The sequence below is a fragment of the Dermacentor albipictus genome, chromosome 3 (assembly GCF_038994185.2).
Source record: "Dermacentor albipictus isolate Rhodes 1998 colony chromosome 3, USDA_Dalb.pri_finalv2, whole genome shotgun sequence".
NCBI classification, from domain to species: Eukaryota; Metazoa; Arthropoda; class Arachnida; order Ixodida; family Ixodidae; genus Dermacentor; species Dermacentor albipictus.
Window position 1 is genome coordinate 138688219 of NC_091823.1, and position 22356 is coordinate 138710574.

The 22356-nt window shown below is 48.3% G+C and overlaps 1 protein-coding gene across 5 annotated transcripts in view; it reads right to left on the reverse strand.

Moving 5' to 3' along the window:
- LOC135917824 (uncharacterized) overlaps window positions 1-22356 on the reverse strand; it is a 205080-nt gene that overhangs the window by 149007 nt on the left and 33717 nt on the right. For 3 of the 5 annotated variants that reach the window (XM_065451423.2, XM_065451422.2, XM_065451424.2), the window contains 4 exons: window positions 21016-21045; window positions 19425-19454; window positions 17481-17507; window positions 3027-3042 (listed from right to left, as the gene is read on the reverse strand). In XM_065451423.2, the coding sequence (XP_065307495.1) occupies window positions 3027-3042; window positions 17481-17507; window positions 19425-19454; window positions 21016-21045 (103 nt within the window). The remainder of the gene's footprint in view (window positions 1-3026; window positions 3043-17480; window positions 17508-19424; window positions 19455-21015; window positions 21046-22356) is intronic. The other 2 variants (XM_065451425.2, XM_065451426.2) reach the window with 1 other exon arrangement.

A 22356-nucleotide genomic window follows, 5' to 3' on the forward strand; every position in this document is an offset into this window, starting at 1 on the left:
AAATAATACGCTTTTATGACAGATTTCAAGATGAAGTGATTGAAGCATAATAAAGAACTTGATAACATAAGCTTTCAAACGCAACATTTAAGAAAGATATGCTAGGGCGGAATATGTGGACATGCCAGAGCTTAAACGCAGAACAGGACACACAGCAACGTGGATTAAACACTGTTACAGTGAAGCCACCGTCGAAACAACTTGTTTATTGAGCCTTAGATGGCTCAAGGGTCGAGTAATTGACTGTCCGGTGTTATGACGCCAAAATTCAAACGCAAGCACCAGCATTTCTTTATGAACAAAACAAAAAATAGCTCGATTATTTCAGTTCACGTTGAACGGACGCCCTTCTATATAATCAGCATGGCCACGAAAGTATCTGCGTTTTTTTTTGTTTTTGTTCTTTGCCGAGCAATCTACGCGCGCCTGGTACAAATCTACACGTGCCACTGGTGCTACCGTTCCCTTTCATTGAAACACCTGAGGACGGGCACACCAGTGGCATGTAAAGAAGGAGGAACAAGTGCATTTCTTTTGTGTGTCCTCGTTTTCTCGCTTAGTTAAAAGAAACGTCTAAAGCTATGCACCAACTAGCCCGCCAGAATGCCCTCTTTAGCGTAAGCTAAACTGTATGGCACCTTTTTCTGTAGAGCGTCTTTCTGGAGATGCGACCTTCTTTTGGGGTACTGATTTTGTCATTCTCTCAACAGCCATTCTATACACACTCAGCTGGGATTTACCAATGTAGCCTCAGTACTTTTGACATGACATGAAGCCCCGGAGACAGCACGAACAATCCTTGGCAACCTAGTTTCAATGTACATTGATTTTTGGCACGCACGACACGATGCGCGCCATAGGTATGTATACACGGGGCCCTATGGAGGTGCATATGCTAACACCTTATGATTACGTATTATTACTTATATTTATGGTTATAACTATATGTAGTTAGTACGGAAGAGGCATTAAGAGCAATTAGGAGTACTGAAACAGCAATAAGAGTAATTACGAGACAATAAACAAATCCCAAATAATTCCTTGAGATTTCTTTAGGCGGGAGGGCGTTTTATGGAAATTAATTACGATGAACTTACTTAATCGTGATGAAGATTCATGGTAATTAAGAAAAGTGATTCTAATAATTCAAATAATCAAATTATTTGGCAGAATCAATACTAATTTGAGTAACATAAGTTAATTTAGTGTAATTTTGATTAACAGTAAATTTTTTAGGTCTTATCAGAAATAATGAAGATAAAGTGGATTATGAAGGCCTAAATAGGTGTAATTACGATTACGTTAAATGTACATCAAGAAAGATGAGTAATAAAATAATTAGCGTAATTAGGAATAATAAGGTACAATTACGAATAAATAAGATTCAATTACTTAAGCCCAGTCAAGGTTAACAAGGGTAATAACACCGAACATTAGTGAGAAAGGTGACTGACTGGAAAGATTGTTTGTGCACTATCTCACAGAAAAATTACTATACAAGCTGCCAAGTGGCAGCTTCTACAGTAATTATTGTAGAATTCTATTGTAAATTACTGTAGAAGCTGCCACTTGGCAGCTTCTACAGTAATTTTAGACCGCAGCTTTTAGGCTCCCGTTCCTGCGGCGAGCGTTCGGCGTCGTACCTCGCAAACGAACAAACGAGCACAGCAAACGTTGAGAGCGAAAGTTGAGTACAGCTGGCTATGAAAGACGGCGATAGCGAAGAGAGCGCCATGAGGAAAGCCGAGGAAGAGGGTATGACGAAAGCTTGAGAACGAAAGCATGTAGAACCGTGCAAGACGGACTATGGCAACGATAGCTACGAGATGGCGCCAGGGTAGCGCCCGTCGTTAGGGTGCCTCAATGCGCCTGCCTCCGCTCCGTTCGCGGGAGCATGCGCATCGATGTGCTCTACGCGTCGTCTGTTCACCAAAGCACTGCATGAGCGGGAGTCTGTCTGTTTGCGGCGGCTGCTGCGAGTAGCGCCCACGCGTAGGCCACGTGATGGCTTTCGCGCTCTCCCGATTAGCGAAACTGTCGCGCCACACTTCAATCCGCTTGAAAGGTGCTGCACGAGACAATTCGATATAACGCGAAACGAAAATCGGTATAGAGGCTCACTCCAGTTTTCATAAGGGAGTGTCGTAATCGTCGGTGAATTGTTTTCACATCTTGGCAGTTGCTAGCTTGTCTTTCTGCAGTAATCATTAGCCTCGAAACACAAGCTACGAAATGTTACGAAACCATATGTACATGTTAAAAAGCGCAAAAGCGCCGTGCTCCCTATGGAATTTAGGATCCCACATTTGCGTATTAGAGTAATATATTTGGTTGGAGCAAAGATATTGCACAGAAAGGAAAAGAGTTAACAGTTAACATTTAACAGTTAACATACGAGTTAGCATTGGCGCTTCAGTGCATTAGTGGGCTGATAAAAAACGTAAATGAACAACACCGCATATTTGCCGCAATTGTGGAGGCGTCCTCTAAAACTTCGTGACAGGTTCAAAACTCAAATACTTCAAGAGAACAAGCCTCTAGAATATATCCGTGTCAATTCGTAAATACCAACAAGTGGGTTAAACGACTTACGTTTAGACTATTTTTCCGGAGTTATGTTATGATAACTTATGCATTCTTGTTTCTTAATATGCACCGTCATTTCTTTTGAAACTAATGTATTCCGAGTGTCTACGCGTTCGCGGAGTACCTTTGCGCTTTACGGCAGGGACTAGTACCAAAGGTCGTTTTACTTAACAAAATACTGACTAGATTCCTTCTATACTCATAGTTAGGAAGTGGCGCTCTACAATCATATGTTGGTGATTAATACAAAGCCGCTTGCTGAAAGAGCGGTCTTGAAAATACTGCAATGGGTAATGTGGCAAGTAGAACAAAAATTACAGGTTAACAGAAGAAGACGAGCCGATGTAAATTTCCAACCCTAAAGAGGTCTCGGTAACCTTTTGGGCAACGTACGAAGGCGCTCTTAAACTAGGAAGAAAATTTTTAGGCATTATACTTACTCGCTCGGCTGCTGGCCTAAATGGAAAAGCAGCAAAAATAACACATTTTTGGAATTTCATCTATCTGGGGTTTTATATACCCGTACAAAGCGCATGGGGAAAAATTACCACACCACCATTAGGATTCAAGAATGTTTCCAATTAATAAAAAGCGATGACTTCAATATAGCAGGTGCTTTTGTGTGACGACTTGTTAATATTTTTCTTTCTTTCTCCATCATTACAAGTTCCAAACAAAAAGGGTCTTGGACACCAGACATAGACATGAACAGATGGTTAAAACGTAACTTTTAAGAGAGCGGTTCAGATTGTTCCACATTATCTTTGTTATGCTATCCTTTGCATCACCACGTTGTCGAGCATTCTGTCACAAGATGAGATATTATAGGCGCGCAACATTCCATTTACAGAAAACTAGCGCACTAAGGTCATGAACACCACGGCTAGCAATACATTCCATTATTGGCGTAGACTTGCGACATCCGGCATATCTAACGAAGACCGGTCCTTCTAGACACGTGACGGGAACGCAGCCTTTTTGCTGTCCACGAGTTTATTCCTAATGAGACCAAGATACCGGTGTAATAAAACGACATTGGAGATCTACAATTCATGCTGAGAAAAATATCCCTGCATGGCGAGTCATTTTACTTTGCGGTTGACGTCGGCGTGAATTTTGCTGACGGCAGAGAATTAGATTTATCAATCAGCCAAACGTGCATAGGCTAGCCAGCTGTCATGCTAATCGAGGGCTAAATGTCTATTTTAAAGGTCAATAAAAAGTGTATTGGAGCGCTTTCAAATGTGAATGGCTTTTTCTGTTTTTGCTAAGCAGTGTCACTCACTGTGACATACGGCAGCGCTGCTGTTTATTCAGTACGTTCAAAATTAAGCTTTATGGTTTTCTTAAAATAGGCTGTGGGAGGCACACTAAGACCATCTGTGCAAATAATTTATGTCGCCCGGGTGACACAAAGTAAGGCGACAGTTATCGCTGTCCGCAGCCCAAATAACAAAAATGAGTAATTAACATGTTGTTCACTGCAGTGTAGGTATGCTTGTATTGAAAAGTTATATGCACTCGTGTTTCTAGACACTATCAGTTAGAAGTATTCTTCTAGTGGATCTGTGCTCCGACATGACCGACTCCAAATTTTAACTGTCGTTCGCATGATTACGCATGCAAGAGAGTTAGCATCGGCGCAAAGCTCCTACCCGATGTGACACAGCTGTTGCGTGCAGCGTTTAGTCTGACACCACGGTGGAGACACAGGCAAATAAGAGAATCATTCTCCTTCCCCTCTTGGGTACTATGTTGCCGCCAATCCCTCACCGGTGGTCGTTGTCGGAGACTTCAACGTAGAGATATTGCTACGGAACAGTATTTGCGATAAAGAAGAAGCGAGCAGTGTGAAGACGACGACGACGACGACGACGATTAGAGGCTAGCGCGGGTTGTTGCCTCTTGGCTAAGTGCAGCGTATTTCCTTGTAAATATAGTTGTATATAGCTTTTCGTCTGCGTCTTCCTAAGCAACATATTTGGTGGAGATGGACGTTACCTGTACCTCGTCACGGTGCTTCGCAGTGGACGGTACGTTGAGCTTTCCTTCATGGCTCCCGGTGACGACAACTCGACTCCAACGGCTCTGACACCTGCGGCCACTTCAACGACCTACATCACTCTTCCTGCTCCCCGTGATCCTGGCGTATTCTCGCGCAAAGCTGCGGAAGGCGTCAATGACTGGATCAGCCTGTACGAACACGTCAGCCGCAATAACCGGTTGGACCATACTATCACGCTCGCCAACGTAGCCTTTTACATCGGTGGCACACCTCGACCTTGGTTTCGGAGGCACGAAGATGAGCTCACCAGTTGGGATTCGCAGAAGCAAAAGCTCCGAGACTTCTTCGGCAACCCCTACGATCACCAACTTGCCACGCAGAGGGTGTTTCCGGCCGTGTGCAGACGTCAATAGAGCCATATGTCACGTACATTCAGGACGTCTAGGATTTGTGCCACAAAATTAACACACACATGACAGAGTCAGACAAGGTTTCCCACAACCTCGAATGCATTGCCGATGACGCCTTCACCTTGCTCGTTTTCAAAAACGTGGTAATGGTGGATGCAGTTATAAAACAGTACCGCCGCCTGGAATTCGCTAAAAGCCGTCGTATTGACTAGCAGTCTGCCCGTCTGCCCAACACCCCAGTGACATCTTCCTGTGCCGACGCTCCTCGTCCCAACAACACTGGCGATGTTACCAGGATCGGCGGGCGTGAGCTCGAGGCCGCATATCCGGCTGCCTTCGACTCCAGCCCCACCAACGCACCTGCAGTCCCGGTTTCCCTGATCCAGGAAATTGTCCGCCAGGAGTTCGAAAACATGGCTCTTCACACCAACTGCTTGGCCCATCGCCCTGATAGCACCCCGGCTTCTTCGATACCGACCCGTCACGCGTTTCCTTACCAACCACGTTCCCGCAATCCATCTGAATGGTGCACTGCTGACGACAAGCCCATTTGTTTTCACAGCCATTGAATCGGGCACATCTCTCGACACTGTCGCAGTCGCTGGAGTTCCCCGACACGGTCTTTTTATACTGTCTACTATCGACCCCCAGGTGGTCCTTCTCTTCCCTATGCCGCACGCTCCAATAATGCCACCCCTGATTCTCCTGGGCCGAACATCCCCTATTCTCGTTCGCCTTCGCCCCAACGACAACAATCTCGGTCTCCTCAGCCCCGTCACACCTATTCGCCAACTCCCGTCGGAAGCCGCTCCCAGCCGGAAAACTCGAGGTGACGCCGCATTGCCGAGGTGAGCCGCGCCTCGAGGTGACACCGCATTGCTCCCTACGCCGACAAATCCTCTACTGACGTTGCCCACTAATCTGAACCTTCTTGACGTGCAAGTCGACGGTGTTTCTGCGTCTGCTCTTGTAGACACTGGGGCGCAACTGTCATTAATGAGCGCTGACCTTCGTAACCGGCTCAAGAAAATAATCACGCCCGCGATGACGCCTAGTGTCCGTGTCGCCGATCGCGAAACAGCCCCAGTAATTGGTTTGTGTGCCGCCCGCATCCCCTTGGCCGATCGCTCAACAATCGTGCTATTCACAGTCATCGCCCACTGGCCCCATGACATCATCCTCAGCTTAGACTTCCTCTCCGCACATTCTGCTCTCATCGATTGTTCCGCCAGTACTCTCCGCCTTGACCTGCCTGTTCTGGATCGCGCTGAACGATACCCCAGTCACTTCAGTTCCGTCTACTTCGCTCGCTTGCCACCTTAGGCAATGACTTACGTTGACTTAGTGTCAGCCCCACCAGTCCCCGATGGCCACTGCATCGCGGCTCCTATGCAAGACGTCCTCCTTAAACACGCGATCACAGTACGTCATACAGTTTTATCTATTACAGGGAATTGCCTCGGCCTGCCAGTGGTCCATTTTGGCTTGGCGACACAAGTGCTGCCACGCGGGATGTCTCTTGCCCACCTTTCCTCATTCGAGGATCACTCAGTAGCATCTATTCCAGCAGACGGCAATTCAGCCGATCCTTCTATACCATCGCAGTCGGCAACTTCTACCATCGCCGACTTACAGAAAATAATTGCGCAAAATATGCCGTTCCAGCACGCTCGTGAGCTGAGCTGAGCGGTGAGCTCTACTGCATTCCCCTTTCCTACCACGATATCTTTGACTTTAACGATCGTGTTTTGGGCCTAGCTACGGCTGTCAAACATCGCATTAATACCGACGATGCCCCTCCTATTCATCGCCGCCCCTATCGAGTACCACCGGCTGAGCGTGAAGTTATTCACGCCGAACTGCTTGCCAAGAACATTGCTTTGCCAAGAACATTATTGAACCATCATGTAGACTATGCGAGTCACCTGTTGAACTGGTAAAAAAGAAGGATGGCTCATGGTGCTTTTCTGTGGATTATCGGCACACTAAGAGGGTTACCAAAAAGGACATGTATCCCCTACCTCGGATTGATGACGCCCTTGAGTGCCTTCAAGGTGCTCGCTATTTCTCTTCTATTGACCTTTGCTCCGGCTAATGGCAGATTGCCGTGGACGATCTTGACCGCGAGAAGACTGCTATTCAATTCCAAGTGATGCCATTGGGTCTATGTAACGCTCCTGCCACTTTTGAACTCATGTTGGACTACCTTCTTCACGGTTTCAAATGGTCCACGTGTCTGTGCTTCTTGGACGATGTTATAGTACTTTCCCCAACGTTCGCTACGCACCTCGAGCGCCTCTCAACAGTCCTAGTTTCTCACCGAGCCGGTCTGCACCTCAACGCATCGGAGTGCCAATTTGGTCCTCGCCAGATTACTGTGCTTGAACATCACGATGACGCGAACGGAGTGCAACCGGACCCAGGAAAAGATCCATTCTGTTACGCATTTCCCTGTTTCGAAGTGTGCCAAGGATGTGCGCAGCTTCACCGGCCTGTGTTCGTACTTCCGCCGTTTCTTGAAAACTTTCGTGGCCATAGCACAACCACTAACCGAGCTTTTGAAAATAGACGCCCATTTGCAGTGGGGCGATAACGACGCCTCTGCATTTTCGCATCTAATCGACCTTGTCACAAAGCCTCCCGTTCTGGCCGATTTCGATCCTTCTGCGCCTCGCGAAGTCCGTACTGATCCCAGCGGTCACGGAATTGGCGCAGTAGTGGCACAACGCCAGCGCGGAAGCGAACGTGTTATGGCTTATGTCAGCAGGCTCCTCTCACCCTCGGAGCACAACCATTCCACACTCAGCCTAAGTGTGTGGTCCTAGTTTGGGCGGTTGCAAAGTTTCGCTCATACTTATATGGCCGACCCTTCTCCGTTCTCACATACCACCGCGCGCTTTGCTGGTTATGCTCGCTAAAAGATCCTACAGGAAGATTTGGTCCCTGGGCCTTACGCCTCCAAGAATATTCATATTCTGACACCTACAAATCTGGCCGACTAGACAAGGACGCCGACTATCTGTCTCGCTACCCAGTAGGGGAGCCTGACGACGGCGACAGTATTGCCGCCAACGGCATTTCTTTCCGTGTCTGGCTTCGCTAACATCGCCGGTGAGCAGTACCGAGATGTTACGCTGCGAGCACACATCGAGAATTTGCGCTCTACACCTACCGGCGCATCCGTTCGCCGATATGTCCTCCAGCGCGGCATGGTGTACCGAAGAAAATTCCTCCCTGACGGCTCTGATATTCTTCTTGTCGTGCCAAAACATCTACCATAGACTAGGCTCTTTGAGATGCATGACGCGTCCACTGCAGGACTTCTTGGAGTAACCCGCACGTACGACCGCGTCCACCGGCGCTTCTATTGGCCTGGTCTCACTCGCTCCATCCGACGCTATGTTGCTGCCTGTGACACCTGCCTGAGTCGGAAAAAACCTCAGGTGCTACCTGCCGGTCATCTCCAGCTGATCACCGTCCCTGTGAAACCGTTCTTTCGTGTTGGACTAGACCTCCTCGTTCCCTTTTCCACGTCATCCTCTGTGAACAAATGGGTAGCCGTCGCAACTGATTACGCCGCCCGATACGTAATCACGCGGCCTCTCCATACCAGTTGCGCCACTGAGGTCGCGGACTTTCTCTCGCCTGACATTATCTTGCTTCATGGTGCCCCACGACAGCTGCTTATGACGATGGTCGTAACTTCCTCTCGAAAGTTATCGACGCATTGTGCGTTCCTGCTCCATTCAACAAAAGCTGACTACCTCATACCATCCTCAAATCAATGGCCTGACAGAACCGTTAAACCGTACTCTTACCGATATGCTGCACAAGTACGTTTCCAAGGACCACAATGGCTGGGACATTGCCCTTCCTTATGTCACATTTGCATACGATTCTTCCCGGCACGACACCGCTGGATTTTATCTATTTTATCTATTGTACGGTCGCGAACCGGCCTTGCCTTTAGACACGGTACTTCCTCCTGCTGCGCTCTCAACAAGCGAGTATGCGCGCGTCGCGGTCGTCCTCACCGACCCTGCACGACAGCTTGCCCGTGCTCGACTGACGGCCTCACAAACTACTCAGCAGTGTTAGTACAACGCCCGCCATCATGACGTACAGTTTTCGCCTGGCGCGCTCGTGCTCCTGTGGTCGCCCTCTTGTCACGTCGGTCATTCAGGGAAGCTCCTTTCAGAATATAGAGGTCCCTACCCCGTGCTGCGCCAGGTGACGCCTGTCACATACAAATTTGCTCCCGTGAGTTGAACCTCGTCCTCTAATCTGGCATCTGGTGATGTCGTGCACGTCAGTAGGCTCAAGGCCTGCTACACTGCTCCCGAGACCGGCCTTTAGCCGATCCAGGACGGCGCTTTTTGCCGCCGGGGGTAGTGCTACGGAACAGTATCTGCGATCACGAAGAGGGGAGCAGTGTGAAGACGGCAACGACGATTAGGGCCTAGCGCGGGCTGTTGCCTCTTGGCCAAGTTTGGCGTATATCCTTATAAATATACTTGAATATGGCTTTTCGTCTGCATCTTCCTGCGTAACAATATCAAAACCGGAAACAAAGCAGTGGTTCACCAATATTGTGGAACAGTTTAGCCTTGATTACTTTCACGCAGTGTATTTACAGGAGGTATTCAGAGACCTGGATTGGGAAGAATTGGCGATAAGATTTAATGGAGAATACTTTAGTAACTTGCTATTCGCTGATGATATAATCTTGCTTAGTAACTCAGGGGACCCATTGCATGCATGCTCACGGACCTGGAGAGAAAAAGCAGAAGGGTGGGTCTAAAATAAATCTGCAGAAAACTAAAGTAATGTTTAACAGTCTCGAAAGAAAACAGCAGTTTACGATAGGCAGCGAGGCCCTGGAAGTTCTAAGCGAATACATCTGCTTAAGGCATCTAGTGATCGCGGATCCGGATCATCAGACTGAAATAAGCAGAAGAAAATAATGGGCTGGGGTGCGTTTGGCAGGCATTCTCAGATTGTGAACAGTAGGTTGTCATTATCCCTCAAGAGAAAAGTGTATAACAGCTCTGTCATACCAGTAATTACCCGGAGCAGAAACCTGGAGGCTTATGAAAAGGGTTCTACCTAAATTGAGGACGACGCAATGAGCTAAGTAAAGAATGATGAGTGTAACGTTAAGGGATAAGAAAAGAGCCGAATAGGCGAGGGAACAAACACGACTTAATTACAACTTGGTGAAATCAAGAAGAAGAAATGGGCATGGGCAGGACTTGTAATGAGGAGGGAAGATAACTGATGGTCATTGAGGGTTACGGACTGGATTCCAAGGGAAGGGAAGCGTAGCAGGGGGTGGCAGAAAGTTAGGTGGGTGGATCAGATTAAGAAGTTCGCAGGTACAACATGACCACAGGCTGTAAACGACCGGGGTAGTTGGAGAAGTATGGGAGAGGCCTTTGCCCTGCAGTGGGCGCAACCAGGCAAATCATGATGTTGATGATGATGATGATGACTTTCACGATCCGATTGAACCAGATACAGTACACGAGTCACACAAAGATTTAAATTTGGCCAAAAGCATTTGTGTAATAAGAACGGAAATCATCAGTGTCTATCCTAATGACCAAACAGCAGTTGCAGCAATTATTTCAACGTAATAAATAAAATAAACGTTTTCTAAAGTGCATTGAAACGTGCGTTTGTGTCATATCACTTTGAACAGCAATCTTCGTAATGGGCGCACACCATGGGTCTGTCAAAGGTTTCTACATGAGGCTCAACGCATCTACAGCTTCGCTGACCGACCACCTTCGCAGAAGTTGATTGGCAATGAGTTTTTCCCTACAGTCTCGTATGCTGTTTCTGCCGTCCGAGCTTGTCAACGTGGCTGACGTGCGGACACAGCCCAGCTAACTTCTGTGACGCTAAGAAAAATTGGGCACACCATGCCTGTGTGCGGACGTTCTTAAGGTTGTCGGGTAACTTGTTATCGTACGGAACCGCAGCAGGCTGGTACCTTTGGGGCAAGCTGGTCAGCTTTTCACTTGGTGTCTATCTTTTGGAGGAGAATATCCGACACCCTTCCTATGACAGAGCGTGGGTACTCGGGTAAAGTTTGCCTCACCAATCGGCTATCAAAACTAGCCTGCATGGCGTGATGGCGCGACTTCATGAGGGTTGATTCAAGGCATAAGGTGATTATTACTCCTTTACCCAAATTATAATGCGTAGAATCACACGACAGAAGCTCTTTCCGCAGACATGGGTTGTGTTGCCAACATACATGGCTATCGCAGACAGATAAACTAAGATCTGAAACGTGAGCGAAGCATGGGAAGGGCGGGAATTTATTTATAGAGAGGATGTCTTTCCACGTTTCCGAAAAGAGGCTTAAACCAAAAAAATTTCGTTGAAAGCACACCAAAGCTCTCGGTAGACAGCCGTCATGAATAGGTAACACAACACGAGGGTGACACAAGATTCAATGCAGATCCATTGGCTTTGAACCTACAGACCACTGCTAATTAAAATAAAACATGTTAAGGAGAAATGCAACAAAGCATTGTTTTCAGCAAACGTGTCTACGTAAATCTTGCAAGCCACGGCACCATTACGCTCAACAGATTTCCTGTTGAAGCACGGAATAAAACATATTGTTACAAGCACGGGGAAAAGGGGTTTATTCAAGCGTGCGAGAGCAGGAACGGCAGGCTACGAACAGCAGGAATGGCCGCTGCACAGTCTTCGTTCTCCTCTTCCCCTCTCTTCTTGATCCCCGCGTCCCTTTGACGCGCTTGGACGTAACATACCTCCCCTCGCAGACAAAGCCCCCTGGGCGAGTCAACTAGCTTGTCGTGGCGTGCATGATTTCAACCGTGCGACATGCGCGACGTGTGTCCTAGCAGAACGTCTACCAGTGTTCGTGAGGCGCGCGAGAGTATAGTTCACTTCGCTGACTTTGTCGATGACAACATACGGTCCATCGTAGTTTGCCAGCAGCTTTTGACACAAACCGCGCTTCCTTGTGGGCGTCCAAAGCCAAACGAGATCACCAGGGTTATATGTAACTGGCCGATGTCGTGCGTCGTAGCGGGCTTTGGAGTTTTCTTGTGATGCGAAAGTCCGAAGACGCGCAAGTCTCCGAGCCTCTTCAGCGAGGCACAGCGTATCGGCGACCGTAGGATTGTCGTGGTGGTAAAAAGGGAGGACAGTGTCGAGCGTATACCGGGGCGACCGAGCATATAGAAGGAAGAAGGGGCTGTAGCCGGTTGTCTCGTGCTTGGCGGTGTTATATGCATAAGTAATAAACGGTAGAACTTCATCCCAATTCTTGTGATCGGACGCAACATACATGGAAAGCATATTTGTGATCGTTCGATTAGTGCGCTCAGTGAGGCCGTTTGTTTGCGGATGATATGGCGTCGAGTGTCTGAGGTGCGAGTGACACAAACGCGCAAGCTCTTCCACTATATCCGCCGTGAATTGACGTCCCCGGTCGCTTATGATAACACCAGGTGGTCCATGTCGTAGAACAATAGCCTGAAGTAAGAAAAGCGACACTTCGGTGGCAGTTGCTGATGGTATAGCCGCCGTCTCGCAATAGCGTGTGAAATAGTCGGCGCAGACAATTATCCAGCGGTTCCCCTTAAATGACTTCGGAAAAGGGCCTAACAGATCAATTCCAACTTGCCGAAAGGGTGAGCTGGAAGGCGGCACAGGTTGAAGGAGACCAGATGGGGCAGTGGTTGGACGTTTCCGACGCTGGCACTGGATGCAGCTGGCGACATAAAACTCAACCGAATGTCGCATCCGGGGCCAGTAAAAGCGTTCTTGAATGCGATAAAGTGTGCGCACAGTGCCTAAGTGCCCGGAGGTAGGGTCATCGTGCATAGCCTGAAGGATTGCTGGCCGGAGACGCTCTGGCACCACTAGAAGGAAGCGTGCACCCGTGCTTGAGTAGTTCCTTTTGTACAGGAGCCCGTCGCGTACACAGTAGCTGCTTGTTGCACTTGAATGGGCAGAAGTAAAGAGTGGCTCCAATTTAGTGTCTGTCCGTTGTTCTGTTTTGAACGCATCGATATCTGGAAAAGCGGGTGTCACAGAAGCGACGAGATGATCAAAATCGTCTTCGTCGCAGTCTGTCGTGGCAAGCGGCATACGGGAAAGGCAGTCTGCGTCAGCGTGTTTTCGGCCACTCTTGTAGGAAACAGTGAAGTTATATTCCTGCAACCTCAAAGCCCAGCGCGCAAGGCGACCACAAGGGTCGCGAAGGTTCACGAGCCAGCACAGGGAATGGTGGTCTGTGACGACTTGGAATGGGCGTCCGTACAAGTACGAGCGAAATCGCTGAACCGCAAAGATTACAGCGAGGCATTCTTGCTCTGTCACCGTGTAATTCCGGTCAGGTTTGCTTAATGAGCGGCTTGCATAAGCAATCACGTGCTGACGGTCGTCATAGCGTTGGACCAATACGGCACCCAGACCAACGCCACTAGCATCTGTGTGGATTTCTGTCGGCGCAGTAGGATTGAAGTGGCGAAGGATAGGTCGAGAGGTTAACAGGAACTTTAGCTGACGAAATGCAGAATCGCACTCGGGTGTCCACTCAAACCGTGCGTCTTTATGTAGCAGGTTTGTCAGAGGATAAGCGACGTCAGCAAAACCAGGAATAAATCGGCGAAAGTAAGAGCAAAGACCCAGAAAACTACGAAGTTGCTTCACTGACTGCGGTGCACTGAATGCCTCGACAGCTGCCGTCTTGAGGGGATCAGGCCGGATACCGTCTTTGTCAACAAGGTGACCCAGCACAAGGGTTTGACGGTCACCAAATTTACATTTCTTGGAGTTCAGAACCAGGCCGGCGTTTTTGATGCAGTTGAGGACAATATCCAGGCGCGTATTGTGCTCATTGAATGTGCGCCCGAATATAACAACGTCGTCAAGATAGCACATACAGATGTTCCATTTCAAGCCACGCAGAATGGTGTCCATGAACCTTTCAAAGGTTGCTGGAGCGTTGCACAACCCAAATGGCATCACATTGAATTCGAATAATCCATCCGGGGTTATGAAGGCTGTTTTCTCTCTGTCTGTCGGGTGTATCGGCATTTGCCAATATCCTGAGCGCAGGTCCACTGAAGAAAAATAAGAGGCCGAATGAAGGCAATCGATTGCATCATCTATCCGGGGCAGCGGGTAGACATCGTTCTTAGTCACGGCGTTTAATCTTCGATAATCGACGCAAAATCTCCAGTTACCGTCTTTCTTTCTGACGAGTATGACCGGAGCTGCCCAAGGACTCGAGGACTCTTGTATTATCCCATTTCTCATCATGTCGCTCACTTGTTCCCCGATTATCTTGCGCTCGTTAGGCGACACGCGATAAGGCTTTTGCCTGATCGGGCGCGCAGATCCCGTATCGATAGTATGGCGCGTTCGTGACTCGGGAATCGAGAACGCTTTGTCCGGCTGCGCAAAGTCAAACACTGACAGATGCTTAGAAAGCGTATCCACCAAGGTATGGCGCTCCCTTGTGCTGAGCGACTTGTTTATCATAGACAGAAGCTTTTTGTCTGAGACTTGGCGAAGGTCAGCAGGCTCACACGGTGAGTCTGTTAGTACGGCTACGGCCGAAGACGTGTATTCTGTAAAGTAGGCGAGTTTCAAGCCGTCTGGAAGCAGGACGGGTTCTGCCGAGCAGTTGGCCGTCCACAAGCCAGCTCGCCCGTTGCCGATGGATACCACACAATGAGGGACAAAAACGTTCTTCTTCACACAATTTAGATGCATTGGCTCTACGGAGGCATCGAAACTGTCTGGAACTGCACCGCGACATACAACCGGCACGCACACCGAGGTGGACGCAGGCACAACAGTATCTGCAGACACACAAAGTTCACCTTGACTGCAAGTCTCCTCTAAGAGCCCGGACGAAACATGGCCATCGACGCAAACTTCCCCCGTGCGACAATCAACAGTCGCACCACACTGCCGCAAAAAGTCGATGCCCAAAATCACTTCGTGCGTCGATCGGGGAATAACTACAAACTCCGTCGCGAAAACTCCACCAGCCAGGGACACTTCAGCAGTGCACACACAAACAGGGCGCAACGACTCGCCGCTCACTCCACAAAACGTTGCAGCCTGGTCCCACGGAAATACAACTTTGCGCCCCAACCGACCTTTAAAACCGAGACTCATTACGAATACAGTTGCCCCGGTATCCACTAAAGCCATTGTCGGAACACCATCCACAAGTACATGCACTTTGTTCTTAATCATAGCAACTGCAGGGGGCATTTCTGTCGATAGCACGTGTCGAGCGACCTCACCCCCATCGGCCGCGCTAGCTAGTTTTCCGGTTGTGAAGGCGAGGCTGAGCGGCGCACTGGCGATGGAGATTGACGTAAACGCGGTGCACAAGAAGTTGGCGGTGGCGTCAAACTCCTGTCAGATGCCGGCGAGCGGCTCCGGAAGCTTCTCTGCCAATAATCGTTGCCAGGAGGGACGCCAGCTGACCAAGAGGTGGTGCATGGCTGTCGAGTTGTCCTCGTAGGAGGTGTGGTCCTTGTTGAAGACCCCGATCGACGATTCCACGTTGTTGGGCGACGATTGCAAAATCTCGCTATGTGGCCCGCGACACCGCATTGGAAACACACCGGCAGATGCCGCACATTTCGATGTTCTTGCACGTAGTCACGCATGTTGCTGTCGACTGCATAGCCGGCAGGTGGGTCCCATTCATCATGGCTAGGCATCGGCCGCCCGGAGGCGTGCGTGCGGCGAGGGCGTTGGTCGTAGTCATGAGCTTGATAGCTCAGGGTCCCTCTCGTTTGTGGGGTAGACCTATACTCGACGGTCGCTGAGTGAACCGTGGGTTGCCATGCGGTCGAAACGGCCGTGTTTCGCATCTCGTGTGGCAAGTACGCACCAGCGATGCCGGGTGTGCAACGGTACATCTCTTCCCGATGGAGCAACTCTTCGCGAACAATCTGCCGTATTGTTGATGGAAGGTCAACACACGAACTCGGGTCTACACTTGCCACCGTTGTGACATGAGCCAGGCGACCAAACTTCGGTATTATCCGTCGCATCTTCAGCGTCTCAAAGGTCCTGCAGTGGCGAATGACGTCAGACACGGAATCCAAGCTTTCTTTGCCGATCAAAAAATTGTAGACGTCTTCGGCTATCCCTTTCAACAAATGTCCAACTTTGTCCTCTTCAGACATTTGAGAGTTGACTATTTTACACAGTTTCAGCACTTCTTCGATATAAGTCGTACAGGTCTCGCCGGGAATCTGAGCTCTTTGCGACAGCGTCTGTTTGGCGCGTTTCTTTTTTGCGCTAGAGTCTCCAAAACACGCTCTGAGCTCCTCTACGAAAAGCTCCCACGAAGTGAGCGTGTCTTCGTGATTCTCATACCAGACGAGTGCTGTGTCGGTAAGGGAAAACACAACATTTGACAACTGTGCGGTCGAGTTCCAACCATTAGATCGGCTCACCCTTCGGTAGTTTGTGAGCCACTCGTCGACATCTTCTCCGGCTTTTCCTCCGAAAGTGAGTGGCACCCGGTAGTATTGCCACGGAACGCCAGGTGCTGGCCTTGAAGCCGCGTCAGAACCTTCGGGAATCTGGCAGGCGTATTCAGTCATGTCAGGTGATGGTGGCGGAAGTCCGGCAAGTCGACGGCTTCGGCGAAGTTGTAGCAGCGTAGGCTCCGTGGTTACGAGGTGTACCCCGCACCGTCCACCAATTTGTTACAAGCACGGGGAAAAGGGGTTTATTCAAGCGTGCGAGAGCAGGAACGGCAGGCTACGAACAGCAGGAATGGCCGCTGCACAGTCTTCGTTCTCCTCTTCCCCTCTCTTCTTGATCCCCGCGTCCCTTTGACGCGCTTGGACGTAACAATATTTTCAACAACTACTGAGACGGCATACCCGATAAAAGCACAACCCCGCAGAATGCCATAGAAATCGCCTACTTCCAAGACATATTCCAAAACCAAGAGCCTATTTCGCTTAGAATGATCTGGAACCGTGTTCCTACCTTATGATACTTTCCTTTGAAAAAGCTCTTAATTAGCGCTCGCTCTCTTTTCCTCCTACTCAGTCTTTATTTCTACGTCACACTAACATGCAACCCCACATATAAGTCTGTCGTGGCACGAATGCAATGAATCCCGTAGCTGGCAGCCCATCCAAGGTCGCATCTTTTGTTCTGTAATTCTGTGGCACAATTCAGGTCATGCTCCTGCCGGGCTGTGAATATTAAACTTAGAGAAAAACTGTTACCGGCATTGCTTCAAACTAGGCATGACAACTCTGCATTTCCGGACTACAGACATATTACCACAATGAGCTATGCTTTATCGATGAAAGGAAGCAAAAGCCTATTTCACATATCTGACGAACCTACGCTTTTATGGAGAAGTCAGTCTCTATTTCCTTCCATCTGACCAGAAAAACAATCACAGAATTTCACGGCGACCTTGCGGTACTTACTGCTGCTGCTTTCCATAAGTGATACATCTGTAAGTAAAGCAAGAACGCTTCATTTGTTTGGTTCATGGGTAGTTCGCTATCTATATAACTTAATATTACTCAATGTCACAATGAAAGTAACTTAGTAGCCATGTTAGACGTTTCCTTCGTTTTTCTTATTAGCTGGCAAGAGGCCAGGAATACACATAAATGAAGGAGGTTTCGGTGGAGCCAGGCAAGTGAAGTAAAAGTAGAAACCGAATGAGGAGAATGGTGCCGGTGTTTGAGACTGGCCCGCTTCCCTTTGCTTGGAATAGGTAGGCCCAAAATCACGGCAGTGTGCAAAGGCAGATTGCAAATGTCGCTAAACGGGATTATTAGCGAAGATGGGTGGCAGAGAGACGTATACGTGCCGAAAGGGCTAGATAGCATTATAACGCCCCCTTGAGTTTTTTACACGGCAACAAATGTGAGATCCCCAGCAGCTCCATGCAGCCAGTGTCACGCGTGAGTCTCACAGAGCAGTGGCACACGTCTCCTATTCCTTTCAGAATGGGGCAGCTTCGAGCTAGTGCTGAAAGGTTCAGTTTTGTTCGGCTTATTAATACATCTTCCACGGCGTACACGTCCATTGACATGTACGCATTGGTTTGAAAATGCACACTTTGACATGGTGATTTTTTTAACGTTTTGTGATGTCGCGTGACAGAACGGAGAAATAGGAGCAGTCAGAAAATTTTGACCGATAGGAAAGGGTTAATGAGTAAAACGGTGTAGAACGAGAAATAAATATTTAGGTTTCGTTCGGTTTAACCATGAATAATCAGTGTGCACATGTCATTCATATGGGGAGTTTTCACTGTTTTCGGGACGCCGCGAGGCAGACACAGGAAGAGCAGGTAGTCCGAAAAATGCGTGACTATTCGTGGAGGGCTCATTGCCTAAATGTAATGAAAACAATTTGTAATAGCTTTACGTTAGCGCACCCCTGGACACATTTTATCCCCTGCGCCAAATAAAAGATACACTTGTGCCTTCTGCCATTCCGCAATCGCTCCAGGGCGTTGCCACAGTAACAGGACCGCAAGCACCCAGTGCTGTTCAGAAGGAACAACTCATTGCCTCTTTCCAAATGATGATATGTCTTATGTCACAGCGGATTTGTTACGTCCTATGTCATGTAAAGGAATTAAAACGCTTTCTTTTATCTTGCCTTGTAATGTTCTGGGCGTCAAATAGTTAAACACGAAGAAAATCTGCGCTAAGGACACCCGTGGAAGGAGCAGAGAGCCATTATTATCGTTAGCCGAAGCTACCGCAACACATGCCAACCCGTATAATGAAACTAAGGCAAACTGCTAAAGGTAAACCTAATTACTACTAATCTATCCTAATCACTCGGTCTAGGCCTCACCACTACGCTGTATTACTCATTGTTAAGATAAAAGAGAGGCATGTGGACGGCTCCGGCGTTGCTGGCTGCATCCTCTTGTCGAAAATCGCGCGGTCCTTCCCTTCCACAGCGCCCTGAATGCCATGACCGTACAAGGTGAGGGCTTCGCGGTACCTAATGCCACGTAAACCTGTATTAAGGCGAGGAGCCCACTCGCTGAGCCATTCTACACATGAGCGTGACCTGTCACAGTTGCAATGCATCCATCATCGATGGCATTGGTGTTCGGTGATATTGTGGCACAAATCAGGCAATGTTCTTGGTGGGCTGCCATTATTGAAGTTAGTGAGAAACTGGTTGTGGCATGTGGCAACTCAGCTTGTCAAGATCGTCCACACATTATTATAATCTGCTGTGTTTTAGTGCCACAGCAAAAAAAAAGAGAAAAAGCTTCACATCTCCGACAACGGTACGCACTGAGCAGCACTCCATTCCCGTTTTCTGTCTTGCGAATAGAAAAAGGACAGGGAGTTGCCTGTGCGATTATACGGACCTTTGAAGATACAACTTACCGACTCCACTGGACATCATTGACGTCCCATCTGCAAAGATAGCACGAAAATGTTGCGTACGTAAGAAGCGCTGCTGCCTTCTGTGAAAATGAATGTCAGCGACAAAAGTAACGGAACAATGCCTAACCGTTTCCTCTTTATGCAGATTCTCGTATTATTTTTCACGAACCACCATATATCCGTTACTGCTCAAATTATTTCAAAGAGCTTTTCAAACCAAACGTAAACCTAATTACTACTAATCTATTCTAATCACTAGGCCTAGGCCTCAGCACTACACCCTATTACTCATTGTGAAGATAAAAGAGAGGCATGTCGACGGCTCCGGCGCTGCTGGCTGCATCCTCTTCATATTGATACTTTTTGTGCGCAAACAAACAGGGACGAAGAATAGGGGCAACACAAGGACGAGCGCTTCCTTGTGCTCGTCCTTGTGTTGCCCCTATTCTTCGTCCCTGTTTGTTTGCGCACAAAAAGTATCAATATGAATATGTTCCAACTAGGCCGACTCGCAGTTATGCATCCTCTTGTCGAAAATCACGCGGTCCTTCTCTTCCAGAGCACCCTGAATGGCACGACCGTACAAGGTAAGGGTTTCACAGTAACTAATGCCACGTAAACCTGTATAACCGCAAGGAGCCCCCTCTCTGAACGAGTCTACACATGTGCGTGACCTGGCACAGTTGCAATGCATCCATCATCGATGGCATTGGTTTTCGGTGATATTGTGGCACAAATCAGGCATTGTTCTTGGTGGGTTGCCATTATTTAAGTTAGTGAGAAACTGCCTGTGGCATGTGGCAACTATGCATGTCAAGATAGTCCGCACATTACTAGAATCTGCTGTGTTTTAGCGCAACAGCAAAAAAAAAAATTCACATCTCCGACAAAGTTACCCGCTGAGCAGCAGTCGGTTCCCGCTTTCTCTCCCACGAATAGAAAATGGCTGTGGCTTAGCTGAGGTTAAGCCCGCGATGCGAAGCATACTAGCCTTTATTTTAGTTGTTGAACCACTGTTTAGCCTGGTGAACTGCTGTTGCTTGGCTATATTTGGTTCGGCTAGACGAAGAAACAACTCATGCGTTACTCTGCTTCGCCTTCAAGAGTGGAACGCGACAGCGTTCCCGTCAACCCGCCAGCGACTACGCGCCCGCATTGGACGCGGTGAGCGTAGAGCAACGCAGCGTTCGGCGCGGCAACGAAATGTGCGCCTGAGCAAGCGACGCACACCTGAGCCTTAGAAACAGCTCGTTTCTAAGGCAACACCGCATTCACTAGAGGCGCTTTTGTACCGCTTTTTGAAGCATCGTACTCGTGGCTCAGTGGTAGCGTCTCCGTCTCACACTCCGGAGACCCTGGTTCGATTCCCACCCAGCCCATCTTGCGAGAGTTGAGCGACGGCGCGAGTTGGAGCCCCGTTTCTGCTCTGTCGTGACGTCACAGTCTCACGTGGTATGGCACGGTGTCACGTGGTATTGACGGCGACACCGCCGCGCCTGAGGAGCTGGGTTGAGCTCTCGTAATATGCTTCGCATAAAAAGGACGGGGAGTTGCCTGTGCGATTAAACGGACCTTTGCAGATACAACTTACCGACTCCGCTGGACATCATGGACACCCCATCTGCAAAGATAGCACGAAAAGGTTGCGTACGTAAGAAGCGCTGCTGCCTTCTGTGAAAATTAATGTCAGCGACAAAAGTAACCCAACAATGCCTAACCATTTCCTCTTTATGACAGATTCCCGTACTACTTTTTCATTAACCACAATATATCCGTTATTGCTCAATTTATTGCAAGGAACTTTTCAGACAACTTTGGCATAGTCGAACGCGACAATACAAGAACTTTGAATGCACAACTTCGTTTTTAATAACCTAAAAGGAAATCCTAAAGGCACCTAAGGAAAAAAAATTCCATACATTGAACTCTTATACATTCGGAGGAACGGAGGAAGCATAAAAGCTGTGAAGAAGAAACTAGGAATTGGCAAGAATCAGATGTATGCGTTAAGAGACAAAGCCGACAATATCATTACTAATATGGATGACATAGTTGAAGTGGCTGATGAGTTCTATAGAGATTTATGCAGTACCAGTTGCACCCAAGACGATAATGGAAGAGAGAATAGTCTAGAGGAATTCGAAATCCCACAGGTAACGCCGGAAGAACTAAAGAAATCCTTGATTGCTATGCAAAGGGGGAAGGCCGCTGGAAGGATCAACATTTGTTGATGAATGGAGGGCAGATTGTTCTAGAGAAACTGGCCACCCTGTATACGCAATGCCTCATAACCTCGAGCGTACCGGAATCTTGGAAGAACGCTAACATAATCCTAATCCATAAGAAAGGGGACGCCAAAGACTTCAAAAATTATAGACCGATCAGCTTACTGTCCGTTGCCTACAAAATATTTATTAAGGTAATCGCAAATAGAATCAGGAACACCTTAGACTTCTGTCAAGCAAAGGACCACGCAGGATTCCGTAAGGGCTCCTCAACAATAGACCATATTCACACTATCAATCAGGTGATAGAGAAATGTGCTGAATACAGCCAAGCCTTACATATAGTTTTCATTGATTACGAGAATGCGTTTGATTCTGTCGAAACCGCAGCAGTCATGGAGGCATTACGGAATCAGGGTGTAGACGAGCCGTATGTAACAATACTGAAAGATATCTATAGTGGCTCCACAGCCGCCGTAGTCCACCTTAAAGAAAGCAACAAAATCCCAATAAAGAAAGGCGTCAGGCAGGGAGATATGATCTCTCCAATGCTATTCACAGCGTGTTTACAGGAGGTATTCAGAGACCTGCATTGGGAAGAATTGGGGATAAAGGTTAACGGAGAATACCTTAGTAACTTGTGATTCGCTGATGATATTGCCTTGCGTAGTCAATTGCAATGCATGCTCACTGACCTGGCGAGGCAA